This window comes from Oncorhynchus keta, chromosome 1 (assembly GCF_023373465.1).
Source record: "Oncorhynchus keta strain PuntledgeMale-10-30-2019 chromosome 1, Oket_V2, whole genome shotgun sequence".
NCBI lineage: Eukaryota > Metazoa > Chordata > Actinopteri > Salmoniformes > Salmonidae > Oncorhynchus > Oncorhynchus keta.
Genome location: NC_068421.1, coordinates 30,485,111 through 30,510,010, shown reverse-complemented (window position 1 = coordinate 30,510,010; position 24,900 = coordinate 30,485,111). Strand labels below are relative to the sequence as shown.

At 45.0% G+C, this 24,900-nt stretch overlaps 1 protein-coding gene across 1 annotated transcript in view; it reads left to right on the top strand.

Annotated features, from left to right (window-relative positions):
- The window catches only part of LOC118394745 (RNA N6-adenosine-methyltransferase mettl16-like), a 33,462-nt gene extending 9,000 nt beyond the window's left edge, over positions 1–24,462 (top strand). Inside the window, exons 4-10 of the mRNA XM_052521263.1 lie at positions 5,860–6,000; positions 6,110–6,225; positions 6,448–6,590; positions 11,150–11,219; positions 12,614–12,703; positions 17,754–17,930; positions 23,365–24,462. Of these exons, the coding sequence (XP_052377223.1) occupies positions 5,860–6,000; positions 6,110–6,225; positions 6,448–6,590; positions 11,150–11,219; positions 12,614–12,703; positions 17,754–17,930; positions 23,365–24,081 (1,454 nt within the window). The 3' untranslated portion in view covers positions 24,082–24,462. The remainder of the gene's footprint in view (positions 1–5,859; positions 6,001–6,109; positions 6,226–6,447; positions 6,591–11,149; positions 11,220–12,613; positions 12,704–17,753; positions 17,931–23,364) is intronic.
- Positions 24,463–24,900: the final 438 nt, after the last annotated feature.

The following is a 24,900-nucleotide window of genomic DNA, read 5'->3' as shown; positions in this document are numbered from 1 at the left end:
GGCAGAGAGGGGCTGCTTGGCACAGGTCTAGCCCAGGACACATCTTCACAAAGTTGAAGAGGAGTGCTGATATAGGATCAGTTTTGTTTATGAGATAATGAATATGAATTTAATTACAGGGGGGACCTGATCCTAGATCTGCACTGCTACTCTGGGACATGTTTTTAATACAGGCTGACTCTTACTAGTCCAAGGGCAGCTGACTGCCAATGTGCATCACAGACTGGCACAGAGGCTGGCAGAGAGGGGCTGCATGATGGTTAGCACATCCACCTTCGGATCCCACATGTACTGTAGGCCTATCTATTTTCTGGGGACCACTGGATATCACTGGCCAAATCCCCATCCACATGTCATGGCTGGTTTCCTGCTCTATCCATCAGAGAGTGTGATGTGTGTTCGTCAGTTTAGCTCCTCAGAGAGACGGACAGGTCAGTGATTGGTGACCCTGGTGCCTGGTCCATTCTGTAAGCTGATTGGAGCTGTCACTCTCCTGATGGATAGCCACAGGGCATTACTCTCTCCCAAAGCTTGACCTGCGAGGTGCCATCTCCACTGCCCCAGGGGACCTCACTGTGGTTGGGTAGATTGGAGGCCCTGGTCTCTGTTAGACCTGGATGATCTGATCATGGCAACTTACCAAGATGGCATAGCGGTCAGATGTCCTTTGTCCTCCTCTTGTCGTGTCCCATATATATTTACAACTTTCTTCATGTCTTTTATATATTTTCTTTTCCAAAAACAACTTCAAAACACTCTCCTGCAACCCGCCTCACCAATTATTTTTTATTTTATTCATTTATTATTATTTACCTCAAATCTGAAATCCACAATAGAAGCTAGCCAGAAGCTAGCCAGTTTACTGGCTAACATTAGTATTCAGCTAACCACGGTTTGTGGTCATCAGCTATCCTTTAGCTCTAAAATTTATCGCCAGTTTTGTTCAACTCAGACCAGAACATACCGGATCTATTTTTCTCTCCATATCCCCGGATTACGACCGCATGCTCTGGACATTTACATCTGGATCTCACAGCTAGCGAGCTGCTATCCGTGTGACTATTGGATCCCGGAGCAAACATAAATTATTCCGGAGCTAGCCAGTTGAAGAGTTCCATCAGCCACTACTGGGCTACAATCACCTATCCGGACCCGTTTTACTGCCGATGCGGAGCCCCACCGGGTCTTCGACTGTACTACCGACGTTATCTGCCAGAGGGAGTTATCCAACTGGCCCCTCCGTCGCAACGTTACCTGAAACGCCCATCTGCGGCCCGCTAATCGTTAGCGGTCTTATGGGCTGCTATCTGAATCGGACAATTTTTCTGGGTCACTATAACTATTTTGCCAATTAGATTGATCCCCTCTACCACACGGAACCCCACTAATCTACCGACGGAAACGCACGAGGTGGCTAAAAACAGACCTCCATCCTATGCTAGCTTGCTACCGATGGCCCGGCTAGCTGTCTGAATCGCCGTGACCCCAACCAACCTCACCACTCACTGGACCCTTATGATCACTCGACGAAGCATGCCTCTCCTTAATGTCAATATGCCTTGTCCATTGCTGTTCTGGTGTGTGTTTATTGGCTTATTTCACTGTAGAGCCTCAAGACCTGCTCACTATACCTTATCCAACCTTTCAGTTCCACCACCCACACATGTGGTGACATCACCTGGTTTCAATGATGTTTCTAGAGACAATATCTCTCTCATCATCACTCAATACCAAAGTTTACCTCCACTGCATTCACATCCTACCATACCTTTGGCTGTACATTATACCTTGAAGCGATTTTATCGCCCCCAGAAACCTCCTTTTACTCTCTGTTCCAGACGTTCTCGACGACCAATTCTCATAGCTTTTAGCCGTACCCTTATCCTACTCCTCCTCTGTTCCTCTGGTGATGTAGAGGTGAATCCAGGCCCTGCAGTGCCTAGCTCCACTCCTATTCCCCAGGCGCTCTCTTTTGATGACTTCTGTAACCGTAATAGCCTTGGTTTCATGCATGTTAACATTAGAAGCCTCCTCCCTAAGTTTGTTTTATTCACTGCTTTAGCACACTGCCAACCCGGATGTTCTAGCCGTGTCTGAATCCTGGCTTAGGAAGACCACCAAAAATTCTGAAATGTTCATCCCTAACTACAACATTTTCAGACAAGATAGAAGGCCAAAGGGGGCGGTGTTGCAATCTACTGCAAAGATAACCTGCAGAGTACTGTCCTACTATCCAGGTCTCTACCCAAACAATTTGAACTTCTACTTTTTTTAAATCCACCTCTCAAAAACAAGTCTCTCACCGTTGCCACCTGCTATAGACCACCCTCTGCCCCCAGCTGTGCTCTGGACACTATGTTAACTGATTGCCCCCCATCTATCTTCAGAGCTCGTGCTGCTAGGCGTTCTAAACTGGGACATGCTTAACACCCCAGCCATCCTACAATCTAAGCTTGATGCCCTCAATGTCACACAAATTATCAATGAACCTACCAGGTACCACCCCAAAGCAGTAAACACGGGCACCATCATAGATATCATCCTAACCAACTTGCCCTCTAAATACACCTCTGCTGTTTTCAACCAAGATCTCAGCGATCACTGCCTCATTGCCTGCATCTGTAATGGGTCAGCGATCAAACAACCTCCACTCATCACTGTCAAACGCTCCCTGAAACACTTCAGCGAGCAGGCCTTTCTCATGGACCTGGCCGGGGTATCCTGGAATGACATTGATCTCATCCCGTCAGTAGAGGATGCCTGGTTATTTTTTTAAATGCCTTCCTCGCCATCTTAAATAAGCATGCCCCATTCAAGAAATTTAGAACCAGGGACAGATATAGTCCTTGGTTCTCTCCAGACCTGACTGCCCTTAACCAACACAAAAACATCCTATGGTGTTCTGCATTAGCATCGAACAGCCCCCATGATATGCAACTTTTCAGGGAAGCTAGAAACCAATATACACAGGCAGTTAGAAAAGCCAAGGCTAGCTTTTTCAAGCAAAAATTTGCTTCCTGCAACACGCACTCAAAAGAGTTCTGGGACACTGTAAAGTCCATGGAGAATAAGAACACCTCCTCCCAGCTGCCCACTGCACTGAAGATGGGAAACACTGTCACTACCGATAAATCCACTATAATTGAGAATTTCAATAAGCATTTTTCTACGGCTGGCCATGCTTTCCACCTGGCTACCCCTACCCTGGTCAACAGCACTGCACCCCCCACAGCAACTCGCCCAAGCCTTCCCCATCTCTCCTTCTCTCAAATCCAGTCAGCTGATGTTCTGAAAGACCTGCAAAATCTGGACCCCTACAAATCAGCCGGGTGAGACAATCTGGACCCTTTCTAAAATGATATGCCGAAATTGTTGCCACCCCTATTACTAGCCTGTTCAACCTCTCTTTTGTGTCGTCTGAGATTCCCAAAGATTGGAAAGCAGCTGCGGTCATCGCCCTCTTCAAAGGGGGGGACACTCTTGACCCAAAATGCTACAGACCTATATCTATCCTACCCTGCCTTTCTAAGGTCTTGGAAAGCCAAGTCAACAAACAGATTACCGACCATTTCGAATCCCACCATACCTTCTCCGCTATGCAATCTGGTTTCAGAGCTGGTCATGGGTGCATCTCAGCCACGCTCAAGGTCCTAAATGATATCGTAACTGCCATCGATAAGAAACAATACTGTGCAGCCGTACTCATTGACCTGGCCAAGGCTTTCGTCTCTGTCAATCACCACATCCTCATCGACAAACTTGACAGCATTGGTTTCTCAAATGATTGCCTCGCCTGGTTCATCAACAACTTCTCAGAGTTCAGTGTGTCAAATCGGAGGGTCTGTTGTCCGGGCCTCTGGCAGTCTCTATAGGGGTGCCACAGGGTTCAATTCTTGGACCGACTCTCTTCTCTGTATACATCAATGATGTCGCTCTTGCTGCTGGTGAGTCTCTGATCCACCTCTACGCAGACTACACCATTCTGTATACTTCTGGCCCTTTGGACACTGTTAACCTTCCAGGCGAGCTTCAGTGCCATACAACTCTCCTCCCGTGACCTCCAATTGCTCTTAACTTCTACAGGTGAAACCAAGATGAAATTTCATACAGGAAGTGCCCCAGATTTTGAATGTGCTGTGTTCCAATGTCTCCTTATATGGCTGTGTATGGGTCACGAATGATCTTAGACTTTCTGTCGTTTCCCCAAGGTGTCGACAGCATTGTGACGTGTTTGTAGGCAAATCATTGGAAGATTGACCGCTTGGTGTTCTCCGTTGCAATTATTGCGTAATCTCCAGCTGCGTGTATTTTTTGTTTGCTTCGAGGAGAAACACAGCTGCCACGAATTATTTATCATCGAATAGATATGTGAAAAACACCTTGAGGATTGATTCTAAACAACATTTGCCATGTTTCTGTCGATATTATGGAGTTAATTTGGTAAAAAGTTCGGCGTTGTAGAGACTGCATTTTCAGATCTGTTTCTTAGCCAAACGTGATGAACAAAACGGATTTTCAAAATATGCTTTTGAACCATAGCTAAACAAGCATTTGTGTAAGATTATTGATAACCAAGCATAGCATTAAGCCTGGCATTCAGCATGCAACATTTTCACAAAAACAAGAAAAGCATTCAAATAAAATGTACCTTTGAAGAACTTCAGATGTTTTCAATGAGGAGACTCTCAGTTAGATAGCAAATGTTCAGTTTTTCCAAAAAGATTATTTGTGAAGGACAAATAGCTCCGTTTTGTTCATCACGTTTAGGTAAGGAAAAACCCGAAAATTAAGTCATTACAACGCAAACCTTTTTCCAAATTAACTCCATAATATCGACAGAACCATGGCAAATGTTGTTTAGAATCAATCCTCAAGGTGTTTTTCACATATCTGTCGATGATAAATCATTCGTGGCAGTTTGGTTTCTCCTCTGAAGAAATGGAACGCGCATGGACCGGGAGATTACTCAATAATTTCGACACAGGACACCGGGGGGCACCTGGTAAATGTAGTCTCTTATGGTCAATCTTCCAATGTTATGCCTACAAATACGTCACAATGCTGCAGACACCTTGGGGAAACGACAGAAAGTGCAGGCTCATTCCTGGCGCATTCACAGCCATATAAGGAGACATTGGAACACCGCCTTCAGAATCTGGGGCATTTCCTGTATGAAATGTCATCTTGGTTTTGCCTGTAGCATTAGTTCTGGGGCACTCACAGATAATATCTTTGCAGTTTTGGAATCGTCAGTTTTTTTCTTTCCAAAGCTGTCAATTACATGCATAGTCGAGCATCTTTTTGTGACAACATATCTCGTTTAAAATGGGAGCGTTTTTTATCCAAAAATTAAAAGAGCGCCCCCTGTCTCGAAGAAGTTAAGCACCAGCTGTCAGAGCAGCTCACAGATTACTGCACCTGTACATTGCCCATCTATAATTTAGCCCAAACAACTACCTCTTTCCCTACTGTATTTATTTATTTTGCCCTTTGCACATTCTTCCACTGCAAATCTACCATTCCAGTGTTTTACTTGCTATATTGTATTTACTTCGCCACCATGGCCTCCCTTATCTCACCTCACTTGCTCACATTGTATATAGACTTATTTTTCTACTGTAATTATTGACTGTATGTTTGTTTTACTCCATGTGTAACTCTGTTGTTGTATGTGTCGAACTGCTTTGCTTTATCTTGGCCAGGTCGCAATTGTAATTGAGAACTTGTTCTCAACTTGCCTACCTGGTTAAATAAAGTTGAAATAAATGAAATTAAATGGCTGTCTGGGTCACCTCTTGTTAATCCATTATGGACAATAAGAGACAGCGGGAGTGGCATTGAATACACACATATCCCCAGGTACTGGAGCGTCCTGTATCTACCCCCTGCTGGGAGCCTCTATGAATGGCTGGCATTACCTGGCTACTGAGGTAGATGACATCTGCTTTGACTATGCCACCAGGAACGTAGAACAGAACAACCTCTCAGATCTCATCAAAGGTCAGTGGCAAGCTGTCCATTGGTAGCCGCATTGTAATGTTCCACTACTGAAAGGAAGATGGCTTGAAACCTTGTTCATAACATGTCCTTGCCCTGTCTCATGTCCCAGTGGTGAAAGTTCCCCAGAAGACCCTGTTAATGGACGCTCTAAAGGAGGAGTCGGCCATCGTCTATGACTTCTGCATGTGTAACCCTCCCTTCTTCGCCAACCAACTAGAGGCTAAGGTAGGCCCCTCTTAAATGGAAAGTGTTCTGAGAATCTGGAAAGACGGCTTTATAAAGCTAATTTATTCACTGTTCACCTCCCCCTCTATTTTTCTTTTTTCCTTTCATTACCTTTTCTGTCACGCCCTCTTTTTCCTACCCTTTACTTTCTCGCCCCATGCCCCTGTTCTTCCTCCCACCCTGTTCTTCCCCTCTCCCCTTTCTCTCCATCCTCCTCCCCAGGGGGTAAATTCCAGGAACTCTCGTCGTCCTCCCCCCAGCTCAGTGAACACAGGTGGGGTGACGGAGATCATGGCTGAGGGAGGAGAGCTGGAGTTTGTCAAGAGGATCATCCACGACAGCCTGCAGCTCAAGACACGCCTGCGGTGAGAGAGAGTAGGACACGTAGGACGTGCGCGCGTAGTACACACAAACACACCACACATTGGTCCCCATCAGTACACTGGGTGTGGTGGAATAGCATTCAAGACCGCATCACGCTGGTTTCCGATTGGTCATGCTTTATTAACTCAGCAAAAAAAGAAACGTCACCTACTATTTGTATGAACATAACAAGATTCAACAACTGAGACATAAACTGAATAAGTTCCACAGACATGTGACTAACAGAAATTGAATAATGTGTCCCTGAACAAAGGGGGGGTCAAAATCAAAAGTAACAGTCAGTATCTGGTGTGGCCACCAGCTGCGTTAAGTACTGCAGTGCATCTCCTCTTCAAGGACTGCACCAGATTTGCCAGTTCTTGCTGTGAGATGTTACCCCACTCTTCCACCAAGGCACCTACAAGTTCCCGGACATTTCTGGGGGGGAATGGCCCTAGCCCTCACCCTCTGATCCAACAGATCCCAGACGTGCTCAATGGGATTGAGATCCGGGCTCTTCGCTGCCCATGGCAGAACACTGACATTCCTGTCTTGCAGGAAATCACACACAGAACGAGCAGTATGGCTGGTGTCATTGTCATGCTGGAGGGTCATGTAAGGATGAGCCTGTAGGAACGGTACCACATGAGGGAGGAGGATGTCTTCCCTGTAACGCACAGCTTTGAGATTGCCTGCAATGACAACAAGCTCAGTCCGATGATGCTGTGACACACCGCCCCAGACCATGTGATATGAAAATTTTGTTATCAATGTTCATAAATATTCAATTAATCTACTCTGTCTGCAACCCAGTGTTAAGGTTCTAGTTAAGATGACATAGACAGAATTCCCAGCTTACAATAGTCAAAATGTTTATTCACGAGAGCACTCTCCAGTTCATTATACAAAGACATCCATTTTATACCATACACCTTACTTACGCACACGAACATTAGGTGAGTTATATTCTTCTCCATAGTTCTCACCACTGTATTTCACTACCCAGCCGACAGTTCCATTCCCCAGAGATTAGGGAAACCTTGAGGGGTACTCCCTGTCCCATCATACATTTCCAAGAGTTCTTGTCGGGTCAAACACAGTTTAATTGTGCTGGATGGATTACTGGGCTGAACACGCTAACAACAAGTGGTTATTTGGACATAAATTATGGACTTTATGGAACGAACTGGGATTCCTAGGAGTGCCTTCTGATGAAGATCATCAAAGGTAAGTGAATATTTATGGTGTTGACTCCAAAATGGTAGATATTTCTCTGGCTGAATTGGGCTCTGAGCTCCATTCTCAGATTATGCTTTTACCGTAAAGTTTTTTAAAATCTGACAGCGGTTGCATTAAGGAGAAGCATATCTTTAATTCTGTGAATAAGAGTGTTTCTGCAAAATCACTGGATGTTTTGGAATCAAAACATTACTGCACGTAACTTGCCAATGTAAATTGAGATTTTTGGATATAAATATGCACATTATCGAACAAAACATACATGTATTGTGTAACATGATGTCCTATGAGTGTCATCTGATGAAAGTCACCAAAGGTTAGTGATTAATTTGATCAATATTTCTATTTTTTGTGACTCCTATCTTGGCTGGAAAAATGGCTGTGTTTTTTTGACTTGGCTATGACCTAACAATCATCTGTTGTGCTTTCGCTGTAAAGCATTTTTGAAATCGGACACAATGGGTAGATTAACAAGATGTTTATTTCATTTGCTGTATAGGACTTGTTCACTTCTTGACGCACCCATCCCTTTAGCGGGGTCATTTTCATCAACACCTGTTGAATTGCAGTGCGCCAAATTCAAATTAAATTACTAAAAATATTTAATTTTCATGAAATCACAAGTGCAATATAGCAAAACACAGCTTAGCTTGGTGTTAATCCACCTCGTGTGTCAGAATTCAATACAGCTTTTCGGCAAAAGCATAACAAGCGTAAGAACATCTCTCTCAGTAGACAAAATATTACAAACACTAGCAGCCAAGTAGATTGGTCACGAAAGTCAGAAAAGCAATAGATTAAATCGCGTACCTTTTGATCTTCGGATGTTTGCACTCTCGAGATTCCCAGTTACACAATAAATGTTCCTTTTGTTCCATAAAGATTATTTTTATATCCAAAATAACGCGCCAACCAAATGGAGTTATGTTCAGAAATCCACAGGCTCAAGCGGTCACGACATCGCAGAATAAAATTCCAAATAGTATCCGTGATGTCCACAGAAACATGTCAAAGGTTTTTTATAATCAATCCTCAGGTTGTTTTTAAAATATATATAATTGATAATATATCAACCGGGACTGTCGCTTTTCCAAGAGATGAAGGACAATGGCTGCCCCACTCTGTTGCGGAAGCAAATATCTGCGAACACACAGCTCTGGGCCTGAGAACCCCTGCCCTAGAAAGGTTAAACCCTTTACAAGGAAGATCTGTGAAGGTATTTGGATTTTTACGAATTATCTTTGAAAGACAGGGTCCTGAAAAGGGGACTTTTTTTTTTTTTTGCTGAATTTATCTGCGCCAATTCCCTAGACCCCAAATATAATATAGAAAAGCCTGTTTATCAGTTGGTGGGTGTTTGTTCATTACCTTCTGTTACAAATGCACCCTTTCATTTAGGATGTAAGGTAAGGAAGGATGATAGAGGGCCACTGATGGAGGAGAGCAGAACGATGGGATGGAGCTGTCACCCAGAGTTTGTTTAATGAATTGGCACCAGGAGTAAACAGTCATCCACCCCCACGGCATTATCTGCATGGCCATAGGGAACGTGTGTGTGTGTGTGTGTGTGTGTGTGTGTGTGTGTGTGTGTGTGTGTGTGTGTGTGTGTGTGTGTGAGAATTAGATTTGATCACACTGCACGCGTGGTGACCAAGACAAGTGGCTGACTTGGAAGGTGTGTGATTGTATGAGTGTGTTGCACTGTGTCACTACCATATTTTTGTGTGCAAAGGTGATTGTCATCCACAGGAGAGTGTGTCGGTGTTTGTGTGAAAGTTGAGTGGCCCTCACAGGGGGAAAAGTGTCCATCTCTGTCTGTTTGCCTGCATGTGTCTGTGTGTTCACACCGGTGTACTTGTGTGGTGCGCTTGGCTGGTGTTGAGTGTCTGCCACAGGGGAAGGTGTGCCTGCTCTAGTCTCCCGCTTCTGTTCGTTCCTCTCCTCCCCTGCAGTGTGTGTAGTTTGTTTGAGGCCGGGGCCAAGGCAGCCGTAGCAGGCTGTCACTCCACACACTGCATGCTGGGACAGCAGAGCAACCACCAGGTGTCCACGGAAACCAAGCCAGCCTATCTGATTGGTCCTCTGAGACTCACGACCCCCCCCCCAACAACACTAAACCTGGAATGACTCTCACCAGACTATCACACACACACCCCAACCACCAGCCAGGAAAGTCCCCCGTTTCAACAAGATGCCCTCTGCTCGTCATTGTCTGTTATTGATCTGATAATCACTAGCTATGTGGAGAGGGTAATAAAGTTGTAATCACCGGTCTTTGTACTCTTGGAAGGAATAGCTTGAAAATAAATGTAGAACTTTGCTAAGAATCTGACTGCTTCTGTCTGTGTGTTAACATGGATGTTCAGCCTCCTCTCTGCATGACAAAATGGGGAACATCTGGGGATATTACAGGTCCTCAATATTTCATGGTGCCACTTGAAGCGAGGCCTTTGCACCCCTACCCAAAACTCTCACCCCCACCACTCCCATCCTTACCCCTACCCAAAACCCTCTCACCCCCACCCCTACCCAAAACCATCTCACCCCCACCCTTACCCCTTATGCCAATATGACTAGCCAAGTTTGAAAATATGATCTTGCAGTGTTAAGCTTTCACAAGGCAATTCCGAGAAACCAATTTGTAATTTTGGTAAGCATAGAACATAATGATCCTAAATGTTGACATTGTACACACCATGCACATGTGGCAGTACACAGTTTTCGGGGACCGAAAGCACTACTTTCAGAACTACACAAGAGTACCGGAGAATCTCTTAAAAAGATTGACATTACTATAACAATAAACACGCCATCCTCATCATACACAGCATTGCTCATAGATATATAGTATCTAGGCCAAATTAATCTAGACAGGACCGGCAACCCAACCAGACAAGGTTTGTCATGCATTGTTTAGTTTTTCTATCCAGATTGACTCGCTGTTGGTTTCTCTTTCTCCCCGCTAGGTTTGTCTCTGTATTTATCCTTGCTGGTTAGTACTGAGACTCTATATGCTATTGTATTGATTACAGTAGACTTATCTCTTCATTGCAGAGGAAAGAGAGTGATCTGCCCTGGTCTGGACTTCAAAGCTCTGTTCCACCATAGAGAATCATACTGGCCCTGTTGTCTCTCTCTCTCTCATATATATGTAGTAATTACAACTAACCTCTTTGCCTCATAACTACAGAAAGTCCGTTGGGATGTTTTTCCATGGAGGGAAGCAAGAGGTAGATCCTATATCTGCCGCTTGTTTTATTGCAGGCAGGGGTTCATGCCCAGCGCGCTGGACTCACACAATAATAGATTATTATTTTTCCAGGTGGTACAGTTGCATGCTGGGAAAGAAGTGCAGCCTGGCACCTTTGAAGGAGGAGCTGAGAAAACAAGGGGTGAGTGCACAAACACACACACCTGCGTATATTTGAGACAGTCTTCAGAATGGGAGCTCCGACGAGACATTTGATGCTCATACATGATCTTATACACACAGCACTTGCAAACAGGTACAACACACAGATGTACTGTACCAAGCCCGGGTACAACACACAGATGTACTGTACCAAGCCCGGGTACAACACACAGATGCTATGTACTGTTCCAAGCTTGGGTACCACACACAGATGCTCTGTGCTGTACCAAGCTTGGGTACCACACACAGATGCTCTGTGCTGTACCAAGCCCTGGCATGTGTTAAAAATATCCTGATTCCCCATATATACCCAGTGATAAGGTGAGGTAATGGAGGGTTGAATGAACTCCCTCCCACAATCTTTAATACCACCTCTGAGACGGAAGAGGGGGATCAGATACCTTCTGAACCGTAACGGATCAAGCCTGGCTAATACGCTGGCTAAGCAATGTCACAGCCCAGACCTGATTGAGCTGAATTCTATTAGCCTTGCGTGACTGAAACGCATGGCAGGGCCTACACACAAACATTCATATTACACACACGTACGCATACACACACGGTAGGTCAGTGCAACTAACGTTCATTAGCTCCATTATCCTAGCTATTAGCCCCTAGCACATGACTGCTAACTGACTGGCTATAGAGGTTAGTCTCCAGCCCTGTGCCACTGTCAGTCGCTTACCTCCGAGATTACGAGACTCATTCACTGGGGATGACTGGCACAGCAGCTCCCATGGTGTTAACCACACACACGTCAATCACTGGGGGAGGACCATCCCACACTCCTCCAGAGGTGTCAGAGGGCTGTCGCTGGTCATTAGTGTTAGTGCAGCCTTGGCCAACTTCCAGCGCAGGGGTGTAATAGGAGACCTAATTAATATGCTAATGCTATTTGCACCCTGTATCTCTTTCTCTCCATCTTCCTTGTTCTCTCGCTGCTTGGTTCAAGGGGGTGTTTAGGGGTCAACATGGCGCTCTCATATAGGGATGCGTTTTCTTGCCTCTGAGATCCATGTCCCTGACCTGCATCTCTGGAGCACATTCCCCACTGAAACCCACTGCTTAATGAATATGTGTAGGGAGGGTGTACCAAGTGGATACTATTCAAGAGTCTTTTACACTGATCTTTTCCCCCAGGTCCTTCATGCTTATTGGAGGCTCTTCTCATGAGTGCTCTGCTCTGGCACTAAACGCTGTATGTGTAAATGTGTCCTGTTCACACCTTTAAGGATGTAGTGCTGCGCTCATTCACCTGGACATGCTGGGGATGTGCCTCTGTAGAGCTACCTGTGTATTGCTAATGCTTGTTGTTGTCGTCTGCTCCATTAGTGTTGTCTAATGTTCTCTGTATTGGTCTGTTTCCGTTCCCAGGTACCCAAAGTGACCCACACAGAGTTCTGCCAGGGACGGACCATGCGCTGGGCTCTGGCCTGGAGTTTCTATGATGACGTTACTGTTCCGGTAAGCTGGCTCTGGTGGGTGGTTCCCCTCGGGTCCTCTCCCAACCAGTTCATCTGTAGTGGGAGAGTAGAAGAGAAGGAAGGCATCCAGAGCCATGTCACAACTTACACCCCTGCTACTTTTCCAGACGTTCCCAACATCCCCACACTTCCTTAATAATGCATTCCTGGCCCATCCCACTCCATTCTCCAGCCAATTCCATAAGAGAACACAGGCAGCACTCAACCCACTCTCTGGGGAGACGTTTGCGTCCCTCCCCTAATTTGCTGAATCCAGGCAACAGTTGCCGGGACAGGACAGTGCGCACACGCACGCCATGCCATTAGGCTCTTGAGGGAATGATCGAATGAGAGAGAAGAGCGAGCAAAGGGCATCAGAGCTCAATATGAGTGTGAGAGCTGGAAGTATTGCGAATAACAACTAGAGTAAAAAGGGAGCTAGAGAGGCCTGGGGATGTTTTATATTACGTGTTTTAAATTTAACCTTTATAACTAGGCAAGTCAGTTAAGAACAAATTCTTATTTACAATGACGGCCAAACCCGGACGACGCTGGCCCAATTGTACTCCCAATCATGTGATGCAGCCTGGATTCGAACCCAGTGACGCCTCTTGCACTGAGATGAAGTGCCTTAGACTGCTGCGCCACCTGGGAGCCAAATGGAAAGTGGAGTGTTGCAGTATATGAAGACTCCTTTGGTGTCAGTCAAATTATTGTTTTGTTTGCCTTGCACCACAAAGGCAGTTGAGCAGAAAGATTGGCCTACATTTTACTGCCCTCTCTTCACACAGTGGAACACTCCATTACCAGGCAGACTGGGGAGGAGTGTGTGTGTGTGTGGGGGGGTTCTATGCATGAATTGTGCATATGACTGTGTGCAAGTGAGCGTACAAATGTCTGGCTGACTTAACCCACGGATTACTAGAGCAGGCACCTGTGTACTAGTAACTAGCTCCTCCGTGGCACCACAGCCTGTGTTTTCAGCACAACCTGGTGATTCAATCAATCGCTCTGACATCTGACTGATGTGTAAGGCAGGAAGTGAGTCTCACCAGCCACATTGACAGAATCTGATCCCTTCATTACACAGAGAGGGGGAGATGGAGAGAAAGGAAAAGGTACAGAGACCATAAAAGGCGACTTGGAGAGGGAAGATGAAAATCAAAGCGCTCTAGCTCGTGTTGGTATCTGTGTTCTGAGTGTCATGTGACAATGTGGGCCCACAGCAGGGTGCATGCAGGAGAAGATTTACAGCAAGGGGCATGGTTAGGGAGGGGTCAGAGGTCAACAGGAGCAAGACCCTGGTATTGAGGTTCTGGGAGGGGGCCATCTCAATGGCCATCTCTATTCTGCTGAGCTGTCTGTGTGGTCAGGAATTGAATATCAGGGGAGCCATGCTGGGGCTCTGTTTGTTCAGCTGAGCACCCAGGCTTGAGTCCTGGTTAGAAAATTGGGGCAGACTGGCTGCTAGAGAGAGAAACAGACACTGGCTACACTAGATGACTAGAGCGAGGTGTGGTCAATACAGAAAGCTATTTTTCTTGTGTGTGGACTGACCAGGAGGTGGAAGTGGGTGAGTCAGGTTTATAATAGAAAGGGAGGGAAAGGGTAAAGATGAATCACTGGAAACCGAAGAGTGAACTTAGTTTTACAAACACAGACTAGATGAGGAGAGGTGTTCTTTCCTGTCAGTGGTTTTTGGTATGTGCTTGTTAGTGTTTTTCAGTGTGTATGCTTTTGTTTGTGTAAATCTGTGTGTGTACTGTGTTACTGTGTGTTGTGTGAAGGATATGCTGTATAGACAGGCTACAGAAACGCATGAAGCAGCTATAACCAGGCCTGGCTGGTGTAGACTCCCAAGACAGACCTGGGTTCAAAAACTATTTGCAATCTTTCATTTGCTTTAGCTTTCCTAGAGTGCCAGATGGGCAGGGCTAGTAGTTTTGTGATTGCCTGGCACAAAATAACCAATAGAACAATCTTAATCTAGCCCAGCTAAATTATAAAAAATAGTATGAGTCCAGGTATGAGTCTAGGCTAGACACTGTCAATTCTTTCTCCTATTGACTAGTCTGATAACACTGTTTTTCTATGGAAGGATAATACATTAATTAAACATCTCACAGATAACTGATATAAGACCAGTTTGAAGGTCGTGGTCGAGTCCTCCATTCTGTGCTTACTAGGTCAGTTGGCCATATTGTCTGACTGACTGCAATGTCATTATTGCATTGTTTCACTGCAGACCCGATCTGGCAATCTGGTGAATTGAAATAGGTTTTTATGGTCCAATGAATAAATGTTAACCTATAGCACAGTTTAAGGTAGAGAGCCCTGTGGTATTATTATGTGGGGACTTGCTTAGGGAAGGAATGCCTCCACGATAGCAGCGTGGCAGCTCTGAGGCAAGGCACAGCAGGGCCAATGTCATTGCTGAGGTGTAGGACATGGAAGGGGCGCCCCCTTGTGGTGGTTTGATATTACCAACTCAATTTCCTAATGGTATGGTTCTTTGCCTTCACAATTCAATGTGTTGACACAAAGATGAGCTAAGGAGGAATGTGGAAGGTAAGGAATAGCGGTCACAGGAAGGGAGAGACGGTTATGCAGGTCATGACTCATCCGTGGCCTAAATCTACAGGAGTCCAAGACTCACTCTCCATTAATCCCTCTTTCACTCACTCACTGACATTCTCTTTCATTCACTCATTGTCACACGGAATGAGTGAGCAAAATGATTGTTTCCTCTTCTCAGTCCGCTCTTCTCCTCCTCCCTTTCTTCCCTAATCTGTTTCTCTTCTCCTCACTACATCTTCATCCATCATTCCCCAGCCGCCCAGAGGGATTTCCATGGATACTAGGAAAGTAGTGGAGCAAGTTGAGAGCTTCAAGTTCCTTGGTGTCCACATCACCAGCAAACTAACATGGTCCAAGCACACCATGACAGTTGTGAAGAGGGCACGGCAAAACCTATTCCCCCTCAGGAGACTGAAAAGATTTGGCATGGGGTCTCAGTTCCTCAAAAGGTTCTACAGCTGCACCATCGAAAGCATCCTGACGGGTTGCATCACTGCCTGGTATGGCAACTGCTCGGCCTCCGACCGCAAGGCACTACAGAGGGTAGTGCGTATGGCCCAGTACATCACCAGGGCCAAGCTTCCTGCCATCCAATACCTCTATACCAGGCTGTGTCAGAGGAAGGCCCAAAAATTGTCAGACTCCAGCCACCCTAGTCATAGACTGTTCTCTCTGCTACCGCACGGCAAGCGGTACCAGAGCGCCAAGTCTGGGTGCAAGAGGCTTCTAAACAGCTTCTACCCCCAAGCCTTAAGACTCCTGACCATCTAATCAAATGGCTACCCAGACTATTTGCATTGCCCCCCGCTACTCTCTTATCTATGCATAGTCACTTTAATAATGCTACATACATGTACGTAACTCGACACCGGTACCCCCTGTTTATAGCCCCGCTATTGTTATTTACTGCTGCTCTTTAAATATTTTGGGGGTATTTTCTTAACTGCATTGTTGGTTAAGGGCCTGTTTGGAAGCATTTCACTGTAAGGTCTATCTACACCTGTTGTATTTGATGCATGTGACTAATACCATTTGAAGTGATACTTCACTTTATAAATTGTTCACTCAACGTCGTCAATGTTTAAGCTTAATTGTGTCCGTTTCTGAGGGTGTGTAGTGTACTACTACTTTTAAAAAATGTATTTTTTAAAACTTTTCTGAGTTTTGGGAAATATCAAAATAAAACCGAAATCACATTTATGAGTATTCAGACCCTTTACTCAGTACTTTGTTGAAGCAGCAATTACAGCCTCAAGTGTTCTTGGGTGTGACGCTACACGCTTGTGTTTGGGGAGTTTCTCTCGCTCTTCTCTGCAGATCTTCTCAAGCTCTGTCAGGTTGGAGGGGGAGCGTTGCTGTACAGCTATTTTCAGGTCTCTCCAGAGATGTTCGATCGGGTTCAAGTCTGGGCTCTGGCTGGGCCACTCAAGGACATTCAGAGACTTGTCCCGAAGCCACTCCTGCTTTGTCTTGGCTGTGTGCTTAGGGTCGTTGTCCTGTTGGAAGGTGAACCTTCGCCCCAGTCTGCGGTCCTGACTCTGGAGCAGGTTTTTATCAAGGATCTCTTGTATTTTGATCTGTTCATCTTTCCCTTGATCCTGACTAGTCACCCAGTCCCTGCCACTGAAAAACATCCACACAGCATGTTGTTGCCAGCACCATGCTTCACCGTAGGGATGGTGCCAGGTTTCCTCCAGATGTGACGCTTGGCATTCAGCCAAGGAGTTCAATCTTGGTTTCCTCAGACCAGAGAGTCTTGTTTTTCATGGTCTGAGAGTCCTTTAAGTCCCTTTTGGCAAACTCCAAGTGGGCTGTCGTGCCATTTACTGAGGAGTGACTTCTGTCTGGCCACTCTACCATAAAGGCCTGGTTGATGGAGTGCTGCAGAGATGGTTGTTGTTCTTGAAGGTTCTCCCATCTCCACAGAGGAGCTCTGTCAGCGTGACCATCGGGTTCTTGGTCACCTCTCTGACCAAGGCCCTTCTCCCCCGATTGCTCAGTTTGGCGGATGACCAGCTCTAGGAAGAGTCCTGGGGGTTCCAAATCTCTTCCATTTAAGAATGATGGAGGCCACTGTGTTCTTGGGGACCTTCAATACTCTGTAAATAAGGTATATGTTTTTTGTTTTAAATAAATATGCAAAAATGTCCACAAACCTGTTTTCGCTTTGTCATTATGGGGTGTTGTGTGTGGATTGCTGAGGAAATTGTTATATTAAATCCATTTTAGAATAAGGTAACAAAATATAGAAAAAGTCAATGGGTTTGACTACTTCCCGAATGCACTGTATATTGTGCATTTACCAGCAGTCTTCCACACTGTCATCATGAATCACCATTTTATCTGGCGAGGTTTAAGATGGATTCACTATCACCTACATTGAAGTATGACCACATCTTCACCAGAAGTTTTTAATGACTTCTTTCCGTAAACCCCACAATCTGTAAATGTATATTTTATTTCTCTCTCCTCAGTCTCCACCCAGTAAGAAGAGGAAGCTGGAGAAGTCTCGTAAGCCACTGACCTTCATGCTGCTTCAGCCCACAGTGAAGGAGCTGCAGTCCCAGGCCTCCTCTATAGGCTGTCCCTCCAACCCCAGGCCTGTAGAGACCATCACTGCCTGGCTGGAGAAGACGCTCAGTGACCTGAAGGTAAACACATACAGGGTTTTTTCTGGATTAAAAGGGGGCTTAGGTGATGGGTGTGGCCGGCCTGTCGGCGCAGCTGAATTTGTTGCAGGCAAGAACATTTGAAAGGCACACACACCTTGGCAGGGGAGAGCAAAGTTTGCTGTTTTTAAAGCTAATTTCCTCAAATCTACACTTTTCCATGGAGCTGAGAGAACATTTTGCCGTTTTAAAATGAATGTCCTGCAATTCTATACACACTGCCATGGAGCTGAGAGAATTTTTTGGTTTTAAAACTTAATTTCCTGTAATTCTACGCATTTTGCCATGGCTTATGCTGAGTTTAGTGCTGAGCGATTCGGGCTATTTGAGGTGCGTACGGTTTCCGTCCGATTATACTCATTGATATTGTTGAATTTAGGCCTAAAAGTGTATTGCTTTGCTGTGTGTTCTTTGCAGTATTACTTTTGTCTTTTGTTCACGCTGTCATTTAGCTCATTATTGTGGAGTCACTACAATGTTGATCCATCCTCCGTTTTCTCCCATCACAGCCATTGAACTCTGTAGCCGTTTTAAAATTACCAATGGGCTCCTGGTTTCATTCCTGTCCTGCAGCTCAGAAGGACAACTATCTTTGTGTATGGGTGGTTTAATACATCATCCACAGCCTAATTATTAACATGCCCATGCTTAAAGTGATATTCAATCACTGGCCTATGATGCTTTCGAAAAGCTCCCTGGTCTTTGTAGTTTAGTCGGTGCTTGAAATTCAGTACTGGACAGAGACCTTACAGATGTACAGTGGGGAGAACAAGTATTTGATACACTGACGATTTTGCAGGTTTTCCTACTTACAAAGCATGTAGAGGTCTGTACATTTTATCATAGGTACACTTCAACTGTGAGACGGAATCTAAAACAAAAATCCAGAAAATCACATTGTATGATTTTTAAGTAATTAATTTGCATTTTATTGCATGACATAAGTATTTGATCACCTACCAACCAGTAAGAATTCCGTCTCTCACAGACCTGTTAGTTTTTCTTTAAGAAGTCCGCCTGTTCTCCACTCATTACCTGTATTAACTGCACCTGTTTGAACTCGTTACCTGTATAAAAGACTGTCCACACACTCAATCAAACAGATTCCAACCTCTCATCAATGGCCAAGACCAGAAAGCTGTGTAAGGACATCAGGGATAAAATTGTAGACCTGCACAAAGCTGCGATGGGCTACAGGACAATAGGCAAGCAGCTTGGTGAGAAGGCAACAACTGTTGGGTTCGCGCCCAGGCTCTGTCGTAACCGGCCGCGACCGGGAGGTCCGTGGGGTGACGCACAATTGGCCTAGCGTCGTCCGGGTAAGGGAGGGCTTGGTCGGTAGGATGTCCTTGTCTCATCGTGCACCAGCGACTCCTGTGGCGGGCCGGGCGCAGTGCGCGCTAACCAAGGTTGCCAGGTGCACGGTGTTTCGTCCGACACATTGGTGCGGCTGGCTTCCGGGTTGGATGCGCACTGTGTTAAGAAGCAGTGCGGCATGGTTGGGTTGTGTATCGGAGGACGCATGACTTTCAACCTTCGTCTCTCCCGAGCCCGTACGGGAGTTGTAGCGATGAGACAAGATAGTAGATACTACAACAATTGGATACCATGAAATTGGGGAGAAAAAGGGGTTAAAAAAAAAACATGGAAGAAGTTCAAGATGACTGTCAATCACCCTCAGTCTGGGGCTCCATGCAAGATCTCACCTCGTGGGGCATCAATGATCATGAGGAAGGTGAGGGATCAGCCCAGAACTACACGGCAGGACCTGGTCAATGACCTGAAGAGAGCTGGGACCACAGTCTCAAAGAAAACCATTAGTAACACACTACACCGTCATGGATTAAAATCCTGCAGCGCACGCAAGGTCCCCCTGCTCAAGCCAGCGCATGTCCAGGCCCGTCTGAAGTTTGCCAATGACCATCTGGATGATCCAGAGGAGGAATGGGAGAATGTCATGTGGTCTGATGAGACAAAAATAGAGCTTTTTGGTCTAAACTCCACTCGCCGTGTTTGGAGGAAGAAGGATGAGTACAACCCCAAGAACACCATCTCAATCGTGAAGCATGGAGGTGGAAACAGCATTCTTTGGGGAGGCTTTTCTGCAAAGGGGACAGGACGACTGCACCGTATTGAGGGGAGGGAGGATGGATGGGGCCATGTATTGCGAGATCTTGGCCAACAACCTCCTTCCCTCAGTAAGAGCATTGAAGATGGGTCGTGGCTGGGTCTTCCAGCATAACAACAACCCAAAACACACTGCCAGGGCAACTAAGGAGTGGCTCCGTAAGAAGCATCGCAAGGTCCTGGAGTGGCCTAGCCAGTCTCCAGACCTGAACCCAATAGAAAATCTTTGGAGGGAGCTGAAAGTCCGTATTGCCCAGTGACAGCCCCGAAACCTGAAGGATCTGGAGAAGGTCTGTATGGAGGAGTGGGCCAAAATCCCTGCTGCAGTGTGTGCAGACCTGGTCAAGAACTACAGGAAATGTATGATCTCTGTAATTGCAAAAGGTTTCCTTACCAAATATTAAGTTCTGCTTTTCTGATGTATCAAATACTTATGTCATGCAATAAAATGCTAATTAATTACTTAAAAATCATACAATGTGATTTCTGGACGTTTGTTTTAGTTTCTGTCTCTCACAGTTGAAGTGTACCTATGATAAAAATGTACAGACCTCTACATGCTTTGTAAGTAGGAAAACGTGCAAAATCGGCAGTATATCAAATACTTGTTCTCCCCACTGTTTGTATGGGGGACAGGAAGGGGTAGTCATTAAAAACAGTGAACTATTATTTCAGAGTGAGAGTCCATAACTTATTTGTTAAGCCAAAGTTGTACTTCTGACCTAATTTAGGCTTGCCTAAACAAAGGGGGTGAATACTTATACAACTTTTGTCTACACAAAATACTCTGACAAATTGCTATTAAATCTAACTAACATGTTTTCACATTTGGTTAGTTGGAGTAGAGCTTGTTTTATTTGATTACTTTATTCAATATTTCAAAATTACTATTTTAGTAGTACTTCAAATGTAAATCAGGCATACTTTTATGACCCCTGAACACCAACCAGTCACTTAGATCTATTTTCCGGTAGAGATACCTTGTGAAGCAACTGCTCTCTACTCCTCATGATTGGCGTTCTCTCGCTGTGTCTGCCCCACACTAACCTAATGTAGCAGCCGTAAAATAAACAGACCGCACAAGTAGACATGCAATGGATTATGGTCATTGTAGTTAATTATGTTTTCTGCGCTAAACTATATAGAATATTGGCCTGCTGGAAACTACTACTCCCTACATCGCACAGTTCGGCCTGGATCTGATTTTATCTCAGGGGAAAGTGTGCAATGTGCTCATTGAGCTCTCAGGGTAAAAATGGGATTCAAATCATTGAACAGACATTGGTCAATTTGTTGTTTTAAAAACCAAATGTATGAAAATGAGCACTAGTTGTTATGCTCTAACATAAGGAAATCAATGTGAGCCCAAAATACTCCTGAATGCATCATTATTTGAATTATAGATCCTCCCAGACAGTCTACCTCTTCTTTTGGTGATTGAAAACTAACAATGTTGATATTAGACAAAAAATATAGGTCCATTATCTTTTCTACATACGTTCATTGTTTCAGGTGTTTATATATTTAAACAATTTTCAATTACAAAATAAATCTACACACCGGAAAGTATTCAGACCCCTTGACTTTTTCCACATTTTGTTACTTTAACAGCCTTATTCTAAAATGGATTAAATGTTTTCCTCAATCTACACACAACACTCAATGACAAAGCAATAACAGGTTCTGAAATGTTTAAAAATGTATAAAAATAACTTCTACTTATTTACATAAGTATTCTGAGACTTTAAATTGAGCTCTAGTACATCCTGTTTCCATTGATAATCCTTGATGTTTCTACAACTTGATTGGAGTCCACCTGTGGTAAATACAATTGATTGGACATGATTTGGAAAGGCACACCTGTCTAAATAAAGGTCTCACAGTTGACAGTGCATATCAGAGCAAAAACCGAGGTTGAAGGAATTGTCCGTAGATCTTGAGACAGGATTGTATCGAGGCAAAGATCTGGGGAAGGGTACCAAAAAATGTCTGCAGCACTGAAGGTCATCATCCTTAAATGGATAAAGTTTGGAACCGAGACTCTTCCTAGAGCTGGCCGCCCGGCCAAACTGAACATTCGGGGGAGAAGGGGCCTTGGTCAGGGAGGTGACAAAGAACCCGATGGTCACTTTGACAGAGTTCCCCTGTGGAGATGGGAAAATCTTCCAGAAGGACACTCATCTTTACAGCACTCCACCAATCAGGCCTTTATGGTAGAGTGGCCAGATGGAAGCCACTCCATCTGTAAAAAGGCACATGAATACCCTCTTGGAGTTTGCCAAAAGTCATCTAAAAAAACTGACCATGAGAAACAAAGTTCTGGTCTGAGGAAACCAAGATTGAACTCTCTGGCCTGAATGCCTAGTCTGGAGGAAACTTGGCACCATCCCTACGGTGGTGGCAGCATCATGCTGTGGGATTGTTTTTCAGGGACTGGGTGACTCGTCAGGATCCAGGCAAAGATGAATGGAGCAAAGTAGAGATCCTTGCTGAAAACCTGCTCCAGAGTACTCAGGACCGCAGACTGGGGTGAAGGTTCACCTTCCAACAGGACAACGACCTTAAGCACACTGCCAAGACAATGCAGGAGTGGCTTCAGGACAAGTCTCTGAATGTCCTTGAGTGGCCCAGCCAGAGCCCGGACTGAAACTGATCGAACATCTCTGGAGAGACCGGAAAATAGCTTTGCAGCGACGCTCCCCATCGAACCTGACAGCTTAAGAGGATCTGCAGAGAAGAATGGGAGAAACTCTCCAAATACAGGTGCGCCAAGCTTGTAGCGTCATACCCAAGAAGACTTGAGGCTGTAATCGTTGCCAAAGGTGCTTCAACAAAGCACTGAGTAAAGGGTCTGAATACTTATGTAAATGTGATTTCAGTTTATTTTTAATAACATTTGCAGAAAATTCTTAGCCTGTTCTTGCTGTGTCATTATGGGTTATTGCGAATTTCTTTTTTTTTTTTTTTTTTAATAATCCATTTTAGAATAAGGCTTATGTAACAGTGGAAAAAGTCGGTCTGAATGCACATATAATACGCCCAATACTTTTCAATGCAAAAAAAGACACAGCAATCACAAGAACTCTCAGCAACACACACACACACACACACACACTCTTACTGTAAGGAACTCATACCACACACAACTCCTTAAGCATTTACATGTACACACCTCATTCATTGACATACCTTACTGCAAACATACACCCTAACCCAGTTTTTCCAACCGGGGAATACAAATCTGAGATCCTAGACAAAATACACAGCAACTGTCATCTATGTTCTACAGGTGCTGTACAAGCGTGTCCCATGTGGGAGGAAAGAGCAGAGTCTGTTCCTGACTGTTGTGGAGAACACCTGGATCCATGGGAGACAGAGACGCAGAGACCAGGGCCGACACCTCAGAGAGCTGCCCAGAGCGCCCCCCAGTGGTATTTCCACCACCCCTTCCTCAGTCACAGCCCAGCACCACAACTCTACACACATTCCGGATAGCTCACACACAGAGTCACACACTCCCACTGCAGCACAAGGGCCAGGCAGTGTTCCACAGTCAGGGACCAACCGGGCCAACTCTCAGCGGGCCAGCGGACAGGAAGTACAAAGCCAGGAGGAGGAAACCAGCTGTGTCCCAGTCAAGAACAGTGGGACAGAGGAGGATGTCATCATGGAGTCTTCTCCCTCTATAACACCCAATACCATACTGGCACAGACAGCACTACCCACCACAACACAGAAACAGGAAGCCATAATCACAGAGGAAGTACCTACCGAAACACAGGAACAGGAAGTCAATGCCACTGGACAGGAAGTGATGCAGCCACAGAGCCCTGGCGCTGTGCAACACTTCCTGTTTAAGTGCTTGGTGAATGTGAAGGCTGAGGAGCAGGATGTTGCTGTGGAGATTCACTGGGTGGAAGGCCAAAACAAGGACTTGATGAACCAACTGTGTACCTACCTGAAGAACACTCTGTTTAGAGTGGTGGCCAAGCCACTGGGGACATAATGGAACATAGTTAACCTGTAGTACTGGGTCATGTTCATTAATCAGAAAATGGTAGACGGGAACTTACCAGTTGTCCTATATTCTATTTGTGACCCGTTTGTAGCAGGTAGTGTAAAATGTACTTTGCTGGTTCATTAGTTTCACCTTAGTCTCCTTGTCAAGATTATAATGAGCAGTGACTATTTTAGTTAATTCAAGTTTGATAAATTACATTTAGAAATGTGTTTTAGTAACATGTAATTTGTCTATTTCCATGTTCAGTTAGTGTTTTACAAACAGCTGGTTTATTTCCAGAGACATTAAATTTGAGGATGCAGTTTCCATAAACTACAGCTAATCCACTTGTTTCCTCCTGTTGATGAAATACAGCTTTTTAACACATTCTGGGGAGACACTTGCTTCACCTTTTTAAAAGTGGTCTGTCGTTGTATCACAATTAGGAAGTGTTGCCAGCCAAATTAGACGGCTATTGAGTTGTTCAGCTAGTAATGAATGGTCTTTGTACACACACACACTGTCTAAAACAATACCTCATAGTAACGCAGGATGTCCAACCTTTCCTCAGTCTTTCCTGTGCCTAGAGTGCATGTACATTGGAATTGTCCGTAGACAATTATCACATGAACAGACGCACTTCCTGAGCAGAGATTTAGATGTGAATACTAGAAAATGTGGCCCAGCAGTGGACCCAACGTGTATTTGTCACGTGCACAGGATACAACTGGTGTAAAACAGTACTATGAAATTCTTACCTTGGGAGCTCTTTCCCAACAATGCAGTGCTGGTAATAATATATAATCAATGAACAGCAGTGTTATG